The sequence below is a fragment of the Pyrus communis genome, chromosome 10 (genome assembly GCF_963583255.1).
Source record: "Pyrus communis chromosome 10, drPyrComm1.1, whole genome shotgun sequence".
NCBI lineage: Eukaryota > Viridiplantae > Streptophyta > Magnoliopsida > Rosales > Rosaceae > Pyrus > Pyrus communis.
Window position 1 is genome coordinate 12,323,509 of NC_084812.1, and position 16,856 is coordinate 12,340,364.

Genomic DNA, 16,856 nt, shown 5'->3' on the forward strand with positions numbered 1-16,856 from the left:
CAACTTGGCTCGGCTGCGTGCTTACAACAACTGATCACTCTTGCATTTGAAAAGAAAATTGCGTCCTTTTTATGGACTTATCGTAGGAATTGCGCCCCCTGAAGACCAACCATGTTCTCTAGTGCGAGAGTAAACCAATTCCCCGACACCTACATGGGTTTTCTCTTCAATGCGGGATGATACACTTACACTCCGGGATTCCTAGGTGCACGATGGCTTGCATCGAGATTCCTAGAAGTAGCCACAATGGTTTTTTTTTCAAGGCTTAGCTAATTAAAGGATTTTAGGTCTCTTGGCCTAATCCGTAGGGAATCGGGCCTCAGAGATGGAAGAGGTACATTATGCAATATGCCCTATGGACGGCTACCCTAGAACCCTAAAGCTGTTACCAAGTGCACTAAGGTAGCCTACGGTTTCCAAAATACTACTACGGCTTGCCCTTTGAGTAGTAAGCCGCGGTAAACTTATACAACCGCACATTTTTTGTGAAAGGTTAAACAGTTAGCATGCATATACGAAGCTCTATCCACTGCCACCATGCTACACAGTCAATAAGCTTCACCTCTGTCAAGCACAGAATGATCGTTTAGATCTACACTAATTCCTAGAGTGTTGTGATACTTGCTTCATAACCTATGTAATTGGTTACATAAAAAGCAGAGAGTTCTCTCAGACCCTTACTTATGAAATTCCATACAACTGCGTACTTTTGATACGAAATGTTAGCGAATTTCATGACCCAAAAACCTTTAGTATGTTGTGATGCAGGCCACACAATTCAAAGGATTGAAGAAAGCCAAGGTTAATAGCCAAGTGGTCATGCAGACTAGTCTGCTTTTGTAAGTAAAGAATCCGACTGCCGACCTTATGGCTAACAACTTTGCAAAAGTTCTACATTAACACATGTGACTGCATAGGCTACGTGGGCCTATTTGCTTATAGAAAAACAGCATGTCTACCACTGGTCTAAAGGTTAAAGGTTGGGTGTAAACAAAAGAAGCGAAGATGAAGAAAAGTGAAGGAAGCAAGTTTATTAAATTTTATATCAAAATTGATAAAAAAATTGCAAAGGCCGAAGGAGTTCAAGCAAAGGAAAAAGTGATAAGGAAAAGAAAGAAAATCCTAAAGGCTACCTAAAAGACTACTTTTCAACAGCTTGGACATCTCACGACTACTTGGTCGCCACACCTTCAGCAGCGACATCATCCAGCACTTCACCTTCGGCTGGCCCAACCTGGGAACCAACTTCTCCAACTACTTCACCAATGGAAGCCTTAAAAGTAAAGGCAAGCAAGTCTTCCAAATAAATAGAGAAAGTCTCGAAGTCTTTCCCAGCAAACTCAAAATCAAACGGCCTACCAAAGTGATGATCTACATAACCAAGCTTGTAGAAATCGGCATGACTCTGAACAACCGAAGCCTCAAGCCCAGCTTTAAGCCCTTCAGCTACTCGTTCTCCTCAAGCAGACGAACATGGACCCGCTGCAGTTCATCAACTTCATTATTTAAATTTTCGTTGATCTTCAGTGCAAGCCTATCGATGACCTTCTTGAAGTGGATCACTTGATTATAATCATCAATCAATTCATCATCCTTTGCGTAAACAGCAGAACGAAGCTCAGAAACGGCATGCTCAAGATCTTGAATCTAAGGTATGTAACATCCAATCTCTTTCTCTGCACATGTAACATCCAATCTCTTTCTCTGCACTTCCATACTTAACTTAGATCATGTCAAGCCTAGTCTTCAAATCAACGATATCCTGGCAAGTGGTCTTAAGTTGCAAAAAAGTGGGGGGCAAAGATATTATACCTCTTCAAAGCGACGAGCTCAGACTCCAACCTCTTGATCTTCTCGGAAGAGGAATAAGCTTCAGATGCCATAGTTTTTGCCACTTCTTTGGTAGCCTTAGTATCCTCTTAATCAAGAAGCATAGACTTGGTTGACATAATCATCGTTTTTCTGCATCATGACAAGTAGAGCAGTCCTCCTATACTGAGTCGTATGCATCACAAATGAACTTGGGCAAACAACCCCTCTAACGCCATCAACAAGTTTGGCATATGCGTCCATATCTTTAAATAGATCAGGCTTCAAAAGTGCATAAATCTCAGCAGACTCTCCAGAAACAGGCTTGGTGAATTTTTCACAACTACGCATGCAAGTAGTCTTCTCTTTTTCAGCAGGCGAATCAGTCCTAACAGCAAAAAGAGTGGGCTTTGACGCCACTTTAGCATCAAAGTTCACCTTACCCAAAGGTGAACCGAACTTAACTCCTAACAGACGTCTTGTACAACAGCACTGGAGGCATGACAGAACCTTTATACTGAGACATCTTATCATCAATCGTACTAGCCATTTTCGACATAGCAGGCACCACAGGCTCAAATCTAGCAGCCTCATTTTTCTTCCCATTGGAAAAAGTCAAGTCAATCACAAGCCTCTCGACATCAGGCGAACCCTTATGAGCAACAGATGAAGTCTTCGATTTTTTCTCAACTGGCATCTCTTCAGCGGGCTGGAAAGATCTCTTCTTTCCACCTTCATTCATAGTACGTTCCATGACAACAATCGGATGAGCTAATGCATCCACCTTGATCCTCTTTATCTCATCTCTCGAGAGCAGCCCACATTTCTCCCGACAAAGAAGACTAAGCAACTAATGCCATTCACAGTACTCAGCGAATGAGCTTAACCAATTATGGCTTTTCCCTCATTTTTTTTTTCTCTCGATCCAGCAGGCAAGATGCCTGCATGCCCAACATTCCAACAGCCCATAAAGCTCGCAACCTTTTCATTTCTCTCAATCGCTAACCTGGCCTGCATCAGGACCAACAGCCTAAAGGACATGAGCCATGTGGCTCGCCTAGCACTGTGCCCCAACGCTTCAATCTGCGACCCTAGCCGCACAGCTGCCTTTGGCTTTAGCCAAGTCAAGCAGGCCAAGCAGTGGTCCCTGCCACAACATTCCTTGGCCCATGCCGAGATGACTTCTGGCCCTTTCTAGCCGACGTGCCGCACTACCCTAACGATTGCCCTGCGACAACACTATCTAAAAAGAAGATAAGGAAAATTAAATTTTTCTTACCTCAGTGCGGTGCGGAGAAGACGAAGAAAGAAATGAAAAACGGTCATTTGCACAGGCAAGTGCAGAAGACTACTAGGGGATGGGGAACAAATATCCTCTAGCTTTCTCTTTTTTGTAGGGTAGAATAAATTGTTCTCTGAAGTTGATTTAATCATCTACTTAAGGTAGACTTAAATAGACTTTAGAAGTGATTTATTTCCCTTTCCTAGAATGATCTAATTTCCAACTAAGGTGGAAATCTACATCAAAATAGGAAACAATCTTACATTTCCTAAAGCAAGGGAAGATCTTTAGACCTGCTGCCTTTTCCTGTGAGTAACCCAAAAGGTGTGGAGGCATTTGTAGAGCCACAAATAATCAAGAAAATTAGGGAGGCGACACGTGTACTTTTGGGTGAAAAAAGATAAAATTACCCTCGAGGCACACTGAGATTTCCACACTCATGCAGCGGACAATAACGGCTTAATTAAGGAAGAGTCAAAGGTGATCAAAATGATATTTATTCAAAACCCTCTCATCACTCCTCATCAAATCCTCACTCAAAAGGTAACTCTCAATTATTCTATTTAAATTAGGATTGATTATCAGGTTAATTGCAAGATATTATTTCACATAATATCTTGCAATTAACCTCAAAAAACTACCATAAGTGGCCCGTCCCTATTCTCCAAATAGGGCCAGCCACGCCCCTATATAAAGTCTCATTTCTCCACCAAAAAACTAAGTTCATTCTCTCCCTAAAATTTCCTAAACATTTTCTCTCTCAAATTGTAACTTTGGCATCAGAGAATCTTCGGCCAAAGCCTCCCCCCGCCCCCCTCAAAAAAAATCATTGTGAACGAGTGAGGCTTTTGGCCTTGATCTTAGGTATTATTGTTTTACAGGTGCATTTTCATCAAATGAAAAAAAAAAAAAAGGTAGAAATTTGCATCCACAATTACGTTTAGGAATTTTTACTTAAACTTTTATTTTCTCAAAATATGCTTCTAAAGGTTTGCCTCATCTTCACTAATTTTCTAGCCATTCACTCGCTCTAAATTTTGCAAGGGCTTATCGAAGTTTAGCCCTTCCTTGTATTTCCAATTAATTTTATAATAAAATCTCAATTAGCAAATGTCTTCCATAATTGTAATGCCTTTAGTAGTAGGGTCATTTCATCGTCAATTCATGGAGTAGGATAAAACCAAAGATGCTAGTTAGCATCTAGCACTTATCGATAATTTGACCATCTCCACTAATTTGGTAGTAGCTGCTATTCACTAGCTCTATATTATATTTGATTGTGTCCTTAGACAAGACATGGAACGAATAGTAGCAATCCAGAGTGTCACTGCAGTTTAAAAAATCGAAATGAACAAATTTTGTGACATACTTTTGCGTTTTGGCATCTCTAATAATTGTGGTCGTGAAAAACAATCGCCATAAAAATCGAATTTGTTGGCGTTGGATTTTGGAGAGGGAGGAAAAGAAAAACAAGGAAACAAACAAATGTGTTGTCTTTCAAAAGAATCTGTGATAAACAAGTTAGCAGGTTAAACGATACAAAGAGAGAGCAATTAATCAAGTTTTGGAGTGTTTTGGAGAAACTTTACAAGATAAATTATAACTTATATTGAATGATTATACTTCTAATTGTACTGAGATTTTTTGTAATTAAACTAACACTTGTCAAGCTATGCATGTGGTTAAGTGTGATTGGCAATAAGCCGATAGCCCGTCTTTAAAATCTTGACAAAATGAGCATTCATTAGCTGTGAACGTGCAAGAAAGTGGTTTCTTCTAGTGAATTTAAGTTAGTTAATTTATGAACTAACTATTGTTGGATATATGTCAACAATCTATGATAAAATTATATATGCTAATAAATAATAAATGTGAGTAGGAAATTAACAAAGTATGAACAAAACAAAACTATAAAACAGACAACTTGAAGATCAAGGCTTGCGTACCGCAATGTTCTTAAAATAGAAATTTCGTCCCTACTTAGTGCTTGTAGTTCTACGGACGTCTGCTTCACCAGGATTCAACGATCAAGTTAGAATTTCAGCATCGAAAAACTTAACTTCTGGCAAATTTATGTATGATTCTCTCAGTAAGAAGGTTTAGGAACGTAGAAGAAGAATTTGATAATTTATGTGTTCTAAATGTCATGCAAACGGATGTATATATAGTGGGATTATGCCTGTTCGCAACAGGTATGAGAATGGGATGTGACATTCTCAAAGGTCTATTACTCCAATCACTATCTATAAGAGACAAAACCTTATAAAGTGAGGAAACCTTTTAGAAATGGCCAATGTGTGACAATAAAATTTCTACTTAAAATTTCGAACAACTATTAGTTTAATGGTATGTCCCCTACACTTTATGGATCTTTAAGTTTAAATCGCCATTAAAAAAAAAAAAAGTATCTTAATGGATAGCATGAACTATGTAAGATTCTTGGGCTAGATCTGCCTTGGAAATATGTCTGCTTTCTCCTTCTGGGCTCACTGTTTGGTAGATTGGGAGCTCCCGGGTCTTTTCTTACAAGAGTAATTTGCTAAGCGTTTCAGTGCCGTTTGATTGAAATCAAAGGAGTGATACAGTAAAGAAAGGGTATGGCACAAGGGGGTCAAAAGTGATCTGCTACAATACATGAAGCGATTCAAATAACGCGAATGATGATATTAGTATCGCATACCGCCGCCACATTGACAACGTACATAAATGTATTGAAACTAGATATCGGGATCATATCAACAATATCAACATTCAAATTCGAGTGGATATGGACACTTTCGCCACCCACATAGACGGAGAACAAGTAGCAAGCTAACTCCATACAATTCGGCAGATGGTAGAATTTCAACATGAAGTATACCCAATCAGTAGAAGGAGCAAGTCGGTAGTTCTCTTAGGAGCTTGTTCCATCGCCCACTGATTAATCATATGGATCTGTTCATTTGCTAAGAAAACCGAAGGACCATAGCAAAGTTAGCAAGCTTTGACTGAGAAATTCTTCTGTACTATCCTTCATACATGTGCTCACGTGCGTGCTAAAAATATTTTTTTTATTTTTTTATTTCATTATTTTCGTTTTTATCACCGGTGCTACACGTAGGGATGGTTCGGTATAGGACCCCAAACTGAAAATGGGATCCCGAATCCCAAACCAAAAATTTTTGGGATGGAATTTGAAGACAAAACTCGAACCGAAATTTTGGTATTTCCAATTTTCGGGATTACCGAAATGTTTTTGGTATTTCGGGATGGATCGGGATTGTGTTTTGGGTTTTGGGCTTTTGGGCATAAATTTGAGATTTTTGGGTTGTGGCCTAACATTTGGGTCTTTGGGTTAAAATTTTGTTGCCCAATTTCACATCAATTGAAATTTAGGTGTTTTACCAATTGAAATATCAAAACTTTCTTACCAAGTCAAATTGATGTCCCAAAGTTCCAAACTATTTAATTTCATACTTCTATTTCTAATACAGTCTACTCTCAAATTACTTAAATTTAACATTCAACATGCATGCAACCAAAATAAATATACATATATATTTTCGGTTCAGTTCGGGATTCCCGAACCATTGAAAAAGTAATCCTGATTCTCGTACCAAAAAGTTCGGGATCAGTTTGGTATGGATCCCAAAATTTCAGTACTATTGGTTTGAGAATTTTTCGGTACGAGATCGAGATTTTTTTGGGTTGGTTTGGGATTTTCGGAAAAAAAATTACAGCCTGGCTACGTGCCTCTTAAGATGTCTTGAACGTGTTTAAAAATAAAGAAAATAATATTTAATAAACAACTGATTGTATGATGATTCGATACAACACTTGCAACTTTACATAATAAGTCATAGCTCTCATAAATTCAAAGAGTTGTACAATTGGACTAAATAAATAATATTAGAACATGCTAGAAGAAACTCGTGGATATTCCACATAATAGTGAGATACTAATTATAAAAAAGTTAAAAAATAACAACTTAAAAAAATCTTTGTTATGACTAAAATTACCAAATTACCTTTGCATTATTTTATTTATTATTTTTGGTAGCTTTTGAACTTTTTTGTTTGGAGGGCATTTCTATCCTATTATTATTAATTATAAAAAATAAAAACTCAAAAAAAAAAAAAAAAAAAAGCCTTTTTATGACTAAAATTACCTTTGTATTATTTTTTTTGCTATTTTTGAACTTTTTTTTATTTGAAAAGCATTTTTGTCCCATTATTTTTTGGTGAAGCCGCCCGTGACCCCGAATGGGGGCTTTCGGCTTTATGTATAGAAGTTTTGTTTGGTAACTATGCTCTTTTTTAAACGCGTGCAACTTACATGACGAAAAATTCTCATGGAATTGAGGTCAATGATGAATGCCTCTCAATTTGTCAAATTTTGTACCCGTTTTAATGATTTCTTAATTCAACACCAAAGTTATAATTCGTTACTTATAACACAAAACCAATGCTCTCAGAAGAAAAAATAAATTGAAGAGGGTTTACAACAAGGATAATGCTACGGAGATCAAAATTTTTAAATCAAATGATGTAGTTGTAAATGACTTGATAATTAATTAAGTGGTGATTAAGATGCTTATTTCTTAATAGTGGATATCATTTGGTTTAAAAATTTAGTCTCCCTAACATTATTCTTACAACAAAAGACCTCGTTTACTAACTAGAAGCATTTCCTAATGAGATGTCTAAATGTCAAAATCAACAATAACGGTAAAAAAAAAGGTTGCAGCAATGCTTTCCAACTGAGAAACCAAATTTGATGTGGCATGACATGAAATAAAATCTCTCCCCCATGCTGCCAAATTTGATAGCAGCTTCAGAAAAAAAAAATTATTAAATGCTTTTTTATTAAATTTTTTATTGATTTAAAACATTGCGTTTTTATTTCTTTTCATTACCAATGCGATGTTTAAATATTTTTTTTTTTACTTTTTAATTCATTTTCATTCATGACCAATGCAAAGAAGATAAATATAAACTTTTATTATATGTTCAAAATTTAAAAGATGTCAAAATGTCACATAAAGCTATCAAATTCAAACATTTTTAGTGTTGAACTTACAAATTAAACGATCCTTTTTTTATTTGATAAAACGATATATTTGGCGAATGTGCTTGGATCAACAATGATTTAGCATCGAACTTATCGTTCAAAAATTCAACCTAAGGCTCTTACTTAAAACTAAAAAAAAAAAAGGCTTTTTGAACTAAAATGCCCCTCGATCAGGTTGTTGATAACTTCATATCACCCAACCAACGCATCTCTAATTCAATCACATCGCCAAACATTAGAAAAGCACTATACTTGCCTGTACTCCACAATGGCACGAGTGGTAGGCCCATCCACTACCAAAATTCTTCTTCTTTGGGTGGGAAAAGACTGAAAGCACTAGAGAATGCGTCCATTCTACGACAATTCATGGCATCCAACCAAAAAATAAACCAAAACATAAGACTTCCCGGCGAAAACAACAACGTAACTTCAAAATGATCACATTTTGTTCATGAAATTTGTTTTTAAGCAACCCCGAGAGAGTCGATACGCCGCACTCGCTCTGAACCGTTAAATATAGACAATGTGATGGGTTCAATAAGCATAACTCAATCATAGTAAACCGTAATCAGCTGATAAACGATAGCTGATCACGGTTGACTGATTGATCAAAAAATAAGAATGATGATGCCGAAAATTGACATAAGCCTGCTGTTATTCAAATCCAAAACGTATATTTACTCACATAAATCCAACATATAATTCCTCGAGTCTGCATTACATATTCCAAAACTAAACAACACTATTAAACATCAGACACTAATACTTGATCATAAGCTTGAATCATGAATGAGTAAATCGCCAAGATATCCCTCAGAAGCAAGCATCCAGGAGGCAACAACAGCAGAGTGCTGCTAAACTGCACGGTACATAAACAAACCATGTCAAAGATCGTACGCAAATGTTGCTGATCAGGCTTTAACTTCAAGGAAAAGGAAAACGAAACAATACGAAAAGGGACCGGTTATGTTCGAACTCCAATAAGTATCCCATTCAAAACCAACATGTAAATTAAGCATCAATATCTTCAGGCATAAAAGACTGCAATTTCTTAAGACTGTTACACAACAAAAATTACCCGAATATTATTAAAAAGAAATCAAAACAAACAAACAAAAGCGGAGAAATATTTGACCACCAAACAATCGTCAATTTCTTCAGCCATAAAAATAGACCTTCTTAGATTGTTTTAGTCAACAAATCACTAGTAAAATTATATAAAAAAATAAACAAAAAAAAAAGAGCAAAACCTTCATAGATTTTTAGGCAACAATCAATAATAAATAAAATGAGAGGAAACCAAATAAAAAGTGGAGATTAAGAACAGAAAACTCTGCAATCAAACAAAATATAATCTAGAGAAAGAATTTAGAGAGAGAGAGAGAGAGAGAGAGAGGAGTGGGGGGGCTTACCATCCTTGAAGGCAACCGTCACTATCTTTCCTAGGAGGGGGCTGCTGAGCATACTGGGGAGCATAGCCCTGCTGTTGTGGGTACCCCTGTGGAGGGTAACCCTGTTCAGGTGGATACCCCTGCTGAGGGTAACCCTGTGGAGGGTAAGCATCCTTTGGAGGATACCCTGTCCAACGATAAATAATTTGAGTATTAAATTCCAAGAACCAAAACAAAACTGACCCAAAAGGTAAAATCGACATGATTCATACCTTGTGGAGGAGGAACACCAACTGGAGCTTGCTGCTGATTGTAGTAACTCATCTTCTACAACAAAAACAAAAAAGACTGGATATTTTTAGGACTCGGGAGAAATTTGAGAACTGGGTTTGGATCGAATATTGAAAAAGTTGAGAGATTTGGAGGATTTTATAAGAATTGTGAAGGTCGGCTGAAGATTTTGAGGACAGGAACCTGTGTCGAAGTTTCGCTTGGAGTCTAGCAAGCAGAAAGAAAGGAAACCGATTATTTAGAGGAGGTTGTGATGTGTGCCGCGGTTTTCACACGGAGAGCATTAGACACACAAAAAGAGGAGAGAAATATAAAAGTTTGTTGGCCCATAAAATGGGTGGGCATATCTAATGAGGGCAATATCTTTACCTCCAAATCGAATAAAAATCATCTAACGCAATAAAAAAATGTTATTTACTCGATTAAGAAAGAAAATTAGTTTCTTGTTTAGTCTTATTCTTTATTCTTTATTCTTGTTTAGTTGGCTAAGTAAAGGATAATTTTCTTTGCTTAGGAAAAAAGGATGGAAGAAAATAGTCGAATTAAAGAGCATTCAACAAATATTGCATGTACCGTCAAATTTCGCTAGCTCATCTTACATTTAATTTAACAAATTTATTATTTGATCAAAAAAAAAAAAAAAAAACAAACAAACAAACATCACATGTACAGTTAAGGTCAAATTATAAAATTCGTCTTCGATCTTCCTCTTTGAACTTGTTTATCGTAACAATAACAAAAATAGCTGAAACACATAATTACAATTATTTGAGAAAATGCAGTCTTTCCAACACTCCAAAAATGTCTTTGTGAAATATTTTTAAGTATATTTTGTGGAACCCCAACTTTTTTTATGATATCATAGTAGGTTGTCCACGTGTGAAGCCAAACAATCACACGCGGTCCACGTCATTCCGTTGTGTTGTCCACGTGTTAGGCTTGAAAATTTGTCACACGTGAGGGGGCATGTTGAGAATAAGTCCCACATTGAAAGAATGAGGGACTTTGCATAGACTTATAAGAGGTTCGGTTACTTTTTATATTGCCAATTGGTTTTATGGTTGAACGTCAACTTTCTTCATGATATTAGAGCAGGTTGTCCCATGTGTGAATCCAAATGGTCACATGTGTTCCACATCATCCCATTGTGTTGTCCACTTGTTAGGCTCGAAAATTCGCCGCACATGAAGGAGTGTGTTGAGAATGAGTTCCACATTAATGGGAGGAGAGACCTTGCATGGGCTTATAAGAGGTGGAGCTACTCCTCATATTGGTAATTGGTTTTATGGTGGAACCCCAATTTTCTTCAATACTCTTTAACGAAATAATTTTTTTGAAATTGAAGCCTCAATTCCAGAAATGGAAAAAAAATCGGTATTTCTTTTTTGGGGGGAGGAATATCTCTACTAATTAATGAAACCCTCTTCGTCAACCAAAAGAGGGTGAAAAGACAACTTAGTCTTCTATCACACAAAAAAAAAAAAGATGGGCAATAATGTAATTTCACTGTCCAAATTTTACTGTTTTTTATTGAAGCCTCATCTATCGGTGATGTTAAACTACCTCTTACAAAAAAAAAAAAAAAAAAAAAAAAAAAAAAAAAAAAAACCTCCCACTCCCCCCACGTTCTCTCTCTTTCCCTCTCTCCTTCTCATTTTCTAAAAACTATGTTCATACACACAAAGTGTGTAGGCAAATGCTAGTTATTCATTAAGTTGATGCATGACTAATGATGTATTGTCTCTCTTTTGATAAAGAGTGTTACACCAAGTGATGGTGATACGGTTTCAACGAAAAAGTAGACCCATTTTGACAAGAGTGTTAGCATTCACAGGAGATTCTTTTGTAATTCATTTGATTAAGATAACAAGTTTTTGTTTTTTTTGTTTTTTGTTTTGTTTTGGAAAAAGTTTGACCATAGCAAACCTACAGCCAAAATTTCCTCAACTTTTATTAAACAACAAGCCCAAAATTACAAGCAAACCAAGGGCTTTATTCGATTCTTCTTTGTTTTCTCCAATACACCCCACTCGTATTTCCAGCCCAAAAAGTGAAACCTAAAAACGAAATAATTATCAAACATAATCTTTACATTTCAATGTTATACATAGAGAGAGAGAGAGAGAGAGAGAGAGAGATAAAGTGATCCTTTCCACTCAAGTTGCTCAAAAAATCATCTTTCTTTCAAGTTAAAGTAGAGTCAGAAAAGAACAGATCCTTTCCATTCAGGTTGCTAAAAAATAATGAACAGCACAAAACCATGAATTTTACAACATCGTAACCCTTCCTGCTACCCTCTAGAGCCCTTACTAAAATTTTACAGATCCGTTCCCCACATTTTTGTTTTCTTCCAACTCGACTATGAACTCCAGCAGCATTTTCTTGCGTGTACCATGCCCATGTTGACTTCGCAGAGGGCATGTTGTATGCCGGTTGTTTACCACAACCATAGGAGCCACCACTGGAGCGGCTGATCAGAAACTTTTCTATTGGTTCAGGGGGCGACACTGATTCTTTCTACATTTGAGGAGCACCATCTGTGATACTCAGGAGAAGAAGCAAGTTCTTGTAAGGCTTTTGTTGTCTCTCTGGTGAATGCGTCCCACTCTTCCTTGGAGTCTTTTCTATTGGCGTGAGTCAATCTTTAGGAAAATAGGAATGTAAATATTAGAGTCCTTTATTAGGAAGGATATCTCTTTGTGTCCTCCATTGTTTCCTTGGAGAACAAGGACTGACTGTATGTACTTACACAGCAAATTATGCAATGCATGAAAATTAAGCCGTAAATTTCTGTTTTTTTCTCCTTTCGGATGTGGTGTGGAAAGTAGAAGGAAATAACCATGTATCTGACGGTTGAGAAGGTGGAGAAGGTGGAGAATCAGAAATTTCCAATCTGCGGTGGTTCTTTTTGGGTATTTTCAACGATTTCCTGCAGGACGTTCCATATATGTCATGAATGACAACCCAAAAAACATAGCAAAAATCAAAAGCAGGTTAAGAAACATACATGCTATACTGCATATCATCTAATATATATGTTACTAGAACTCCAAAAAAGACCAATTGACCGGCATGCATCAGATGAACAAAGCACAAATTGTCCCTTTGGTTACCAGAATACTGAGAAACTGATTAAACATTTATGTTATTCGCACGCATACACAATTATAGACATTTGGAGATGACCCCTACGTAACACTCTTCAATTAAAGATTGTTTGGTGTTTACTTAGATTGCGACGAAGGTGGTTAACTTACCCGGCAGATACTGACGAAGGAAATGTTGGCACATATTGGAAGGCCATGACTAAGCTCCAGAATTGGAAAGCCAGATATTTGCACACAAGACGAAGGAATCTCCATCTAAAAATTTTCTTTAGTATAGCAGAGACTACGAATCCAACTACAATAGCTTCTGTTGCCAGTAGGAACTCTGAAACAAAGTTGAAATTTTGATAGAGAAAACCTCGAGTGTAGACTTATCTAACGTACCTGAAAAATCACAGTAGAACCCAGAATTTTGATGGACCAATTAACAGTCTGAGATGTCATCATCTTGATAGATCCATCTTCTGCCAGGACCAATTTGCGGACTGCCCGGAAGCCCAACCATGCTCCAGCCAGAAAAACAAAAACCAGAAGAAATATAGCCAGCTGCAAATTATGAGAGAATTTCCTAAATTATTAGAGAATGAAGAATGTGTAGTCTACTTGTAAATTATTTCCACCCAAAAAAAGAGAAGCATTAGTCCCAACACATAAAACGTCAAATCTATATATAATAACTCGCCTACAGAATAATGGTGTGATTTCACGTGTATCTTGAGAATAAATCATAATTGACCGAGGCCAGAACAAGAATAATTATTATCATATGGTTTGCATAAAAAACCGACAGTTTGCATCAATTAGTAGTTAGTACACACCTGAATAAAACTAAAATCCAAGATGGTAACGGAAATGGAGTAGTGCAGAATTATAAGCACATCTTACCTGAAAAAGAATACAGAGTACGTCAAAACCCAAAAGAAAAAGATGAAATGAATTAATACTTTATTGCAAAAATTGTTTACCAGTTCATATTTCATCAAAGCATGCAACTATATGCCCAAGTCAATGCGATGTGAGGAAATTTGTTCCCCCTAATAGAAAGGTGTTTATTGGTTATCACTATATAAGGCTGAGTAAACAAGCTATACTTCAGCAACAATACCAAAATATAAACATTCAAGAAAACGGGAAAACATGAATGATTTGATTTTAAAAAATAAAGGTCTCAAGCCAAACATGACAAACATATGCAATCAAATAATCTGGATGGAAAAAGAGGAAGGCATTTTTCTTTATGGTGAAGATAGTAGGGCAACTAAAAGAATAATTCAAGATAACTTACAGGATTATACATGTCTTCGCTAACTCCAATCTCTGTGAGTAGTGTGCGCAATAACCCAGGTAGGTAGCTGAGGAGAAAAGATCCCAAACCAACCTGATAAATTATGAGAATTACATTGGTCATTGTCATGTAAATGAAAAGTGTAGAAACGTAAATTAACTGAGGTTTGGTACATACCACAGATGAGTACACAAAAATTGCAAGAGAATTCTTCCAACCAGTTGGGAGAAGCTTCATCCCCTGTAAACAACCAGAAAAATTAAACCGTCATACTCAGTTATATTATCTTGGATGGTGTAAGGACTTCATTGGACGTTCAGCAATCTTATCAAGAAAAAGGATCACATCAGTACGACAACTACATTACCTGAAAAAGTACCATCAATATTACAAGGACTACCCCAATTTGCCATTCCACTGCCGTAATAAAATACTAATGACTTGCTCAGGAGGGACGCCAAGCTCATCATGATTATGCCCTATATCACAAATGTTACGTGATATTTAACAAATTCTGCAAAACAAAGAACACGCTCAATGAACTGGTCACCAAATGCAAGGATTACAGTAAGAGGTAAAATCGTGTGCACATTAGACTCCGGAGTGGTACCTTCTTCAATGGACACCTCCAAGCTCTCTAAGGATGAATCCGTACATCTATTAGTTGGTGCTCAAAAGGTGACATGGACCTTGACCAGGAGCCTTTGGGAACCTTCTGCCGAGAGCTGTGAGGACACATCCATATCCCAAGAGATGTACTTCTGCAACGAAAGAAAAAACAGATCATTCCACACAGAAATAACTTTACAGCAATACAAAACATATTTCAGAGACAATGGTATTATCATATCGCACGATAATGAATTTCTTCTCATTCAGTTAAGTAAGTCCTGTATGCACAGTGTCTGACAGGCAAGTAGTATTAAAACTCACATGACCCATAATATTCACGACTCACCTATGGACACAAACCTCGAAGGTCGGTATACGAGTGCTTGAATTTGTTCCTGATACCTTCACCTTCACCGTGTTGGCAAACTTCCCAATATTTTTAAGCCATGAAACTTGAAGGTCCACGGACATGAACACGTTCACACAGCACCCAAATGCCGGGCTTGGAACCAGGAAATTTTTTTACTGGCACCCCATGAGATAATTGTAACCCATCCGACTCGGAAATAACTGCAAATCAAAGGCATAAGAAAGGGATGACTCGTTAAAAGTATAAAACTTCTCAGACCCACCATCAAATAGGTCAATTCTATCTGCCTACAATTCAAAGCCACTAATCTCAGTAGCCTTTTTCAACCTTCACAAGACGTTCCCGAAAAAGCTGTGATCTAGTATGCAGGCACATTTTGGTTCCCAAATGAAAAACCAATTTTAAACACCCAACAACTATAATGTAGCAGTCGTATCAAAAAAAAAATAATTTGACATAATCAGTGAGAAACCAACTCCTAATCAAAATTTGAAATTTTCCACAATCTTAGTTCTTCAGAAAAATTAAGAAACCAAATGAATAATTCTACTCCCATTTACTTCAAAAACCTGTACAATATGGGTTCAAATTTTAAACTTTCTTCTTTTCACTCGGTATTCTCAGAAACCCAATACGCCAACATTATAAACAAAAAATCAGTTTTGGGATTCATATGACTGTTTATCTTAAAAACCCTAGATTTCATTACTTCGTTGAGTTGGATAAGCGCAATAAAACTTGATGGGGAATTGAAAAGAAAGTACCTAAAGAAAGCTCATTGGAGAGCTCCACGGAGGAGGAAAAAGGGAGCGAGAGGAAGAGAAGCCAGAGAATGCAGGCGAAGATCTGACCCACATTTGCAGAAGCCCTTGGGCATTTGCAGAAGCCATTGGAGGTTACAATTATTATACTGGTGTGATACTCACATCTCATTTTACTTCTCACACACGCTTTGATAATTTCTGTCCGTTGATCTTCTTCAATTCAACCGATCCGACAGTCGAAAATTAAAAAATAGTGTGTAAGAAGTAAAATAGGGTGTGTGGATATCACATTCCTTATTATAACTTTTATAACCGTTTGTAGCTGATGGGTAAAATTTTAACAGTTCGATGGGTTTGCTCAAGAGAGGATCCTGATCCGTCAAAAAGAGGGGGATAGGCGCGCGTAGAAAATACGTTACGATATCAAGGGTATTTTTGCTATTTTGAAAAAAAAGTCTCTATGGGCCGAGTTTTCAAGTCATTTCTAAATGGAATCAATTTTCGCCCACCTGAATTGTGCACATGATCTGACGAGGTCGTGTATTGATAATGTTGATAGTATAGTGTATTGACATTATTATATTGTCCAAAAGATGGAATGTGTCTTCAATATGGGAGATGTGCAAACCATGGCACAACCCAACATAGGTGAGCATTTTTTTTTTTCTAGAGTTGCTATTGGCATTCAAAATAAAAAAAATGGATATATGTTTGGGTAAAAACAAACACAGTGGCTCGTTGAGTAATTTGTTTATTAGTATTTGTAAGCTTCATTCTTTGGTGTTTGAAGAGGCTTAAGAAATCCCTAAATTTGTTGTTTGTAAGGTATGACACCGTTGACTTCTGTCAACAGAATGATATGTTGTGTTTAGAATAGATTATATGTATATGCGAT

The 16,856-nt window shown here is 36.8% G+C and overlaps 1 protein-coding gene and 1 pseudogene across 1 annotated transcript; both read right to left on the minus strand.

The window, feature by feature from the left end:
* Positions 1–8,778: 8,778 nt before the first annotated feature.
* LOC137747694 (cysteine-rich and transmembrane domain-containing protein WIH2) lies at positions 8,779–10,072 on the minus strand. Its single transcript, XM_068487850.1, has 3 exons — positions 9,805–10,072; positions 9,554–9,719; positions 8,779–9,000 (listed from the first exon to the last, which is right to left on the minus strand). The coding sequence occupies exons 1-3, from the start codon at positions 9,854–9,856 to the stop codon at positions 8,955–8,957; spliced, it is 264 nt and encodes an 87-aa protein (XP_068343951.1). The 5' UTR covers positions 9,857–10,072; the 3' UTR covers positions 8,779–8,954.
* A 1,918-nt stretch (positions 10,073–11,990) lies between these two features.
* LOC137747864 (uncharacterized) lies at positions 11,991–16,130 on the minus strand (annotated as a pseudogene).
* Between the last annotated feature and the right edge of the window lie 726 nt (positions 16,131–16,856).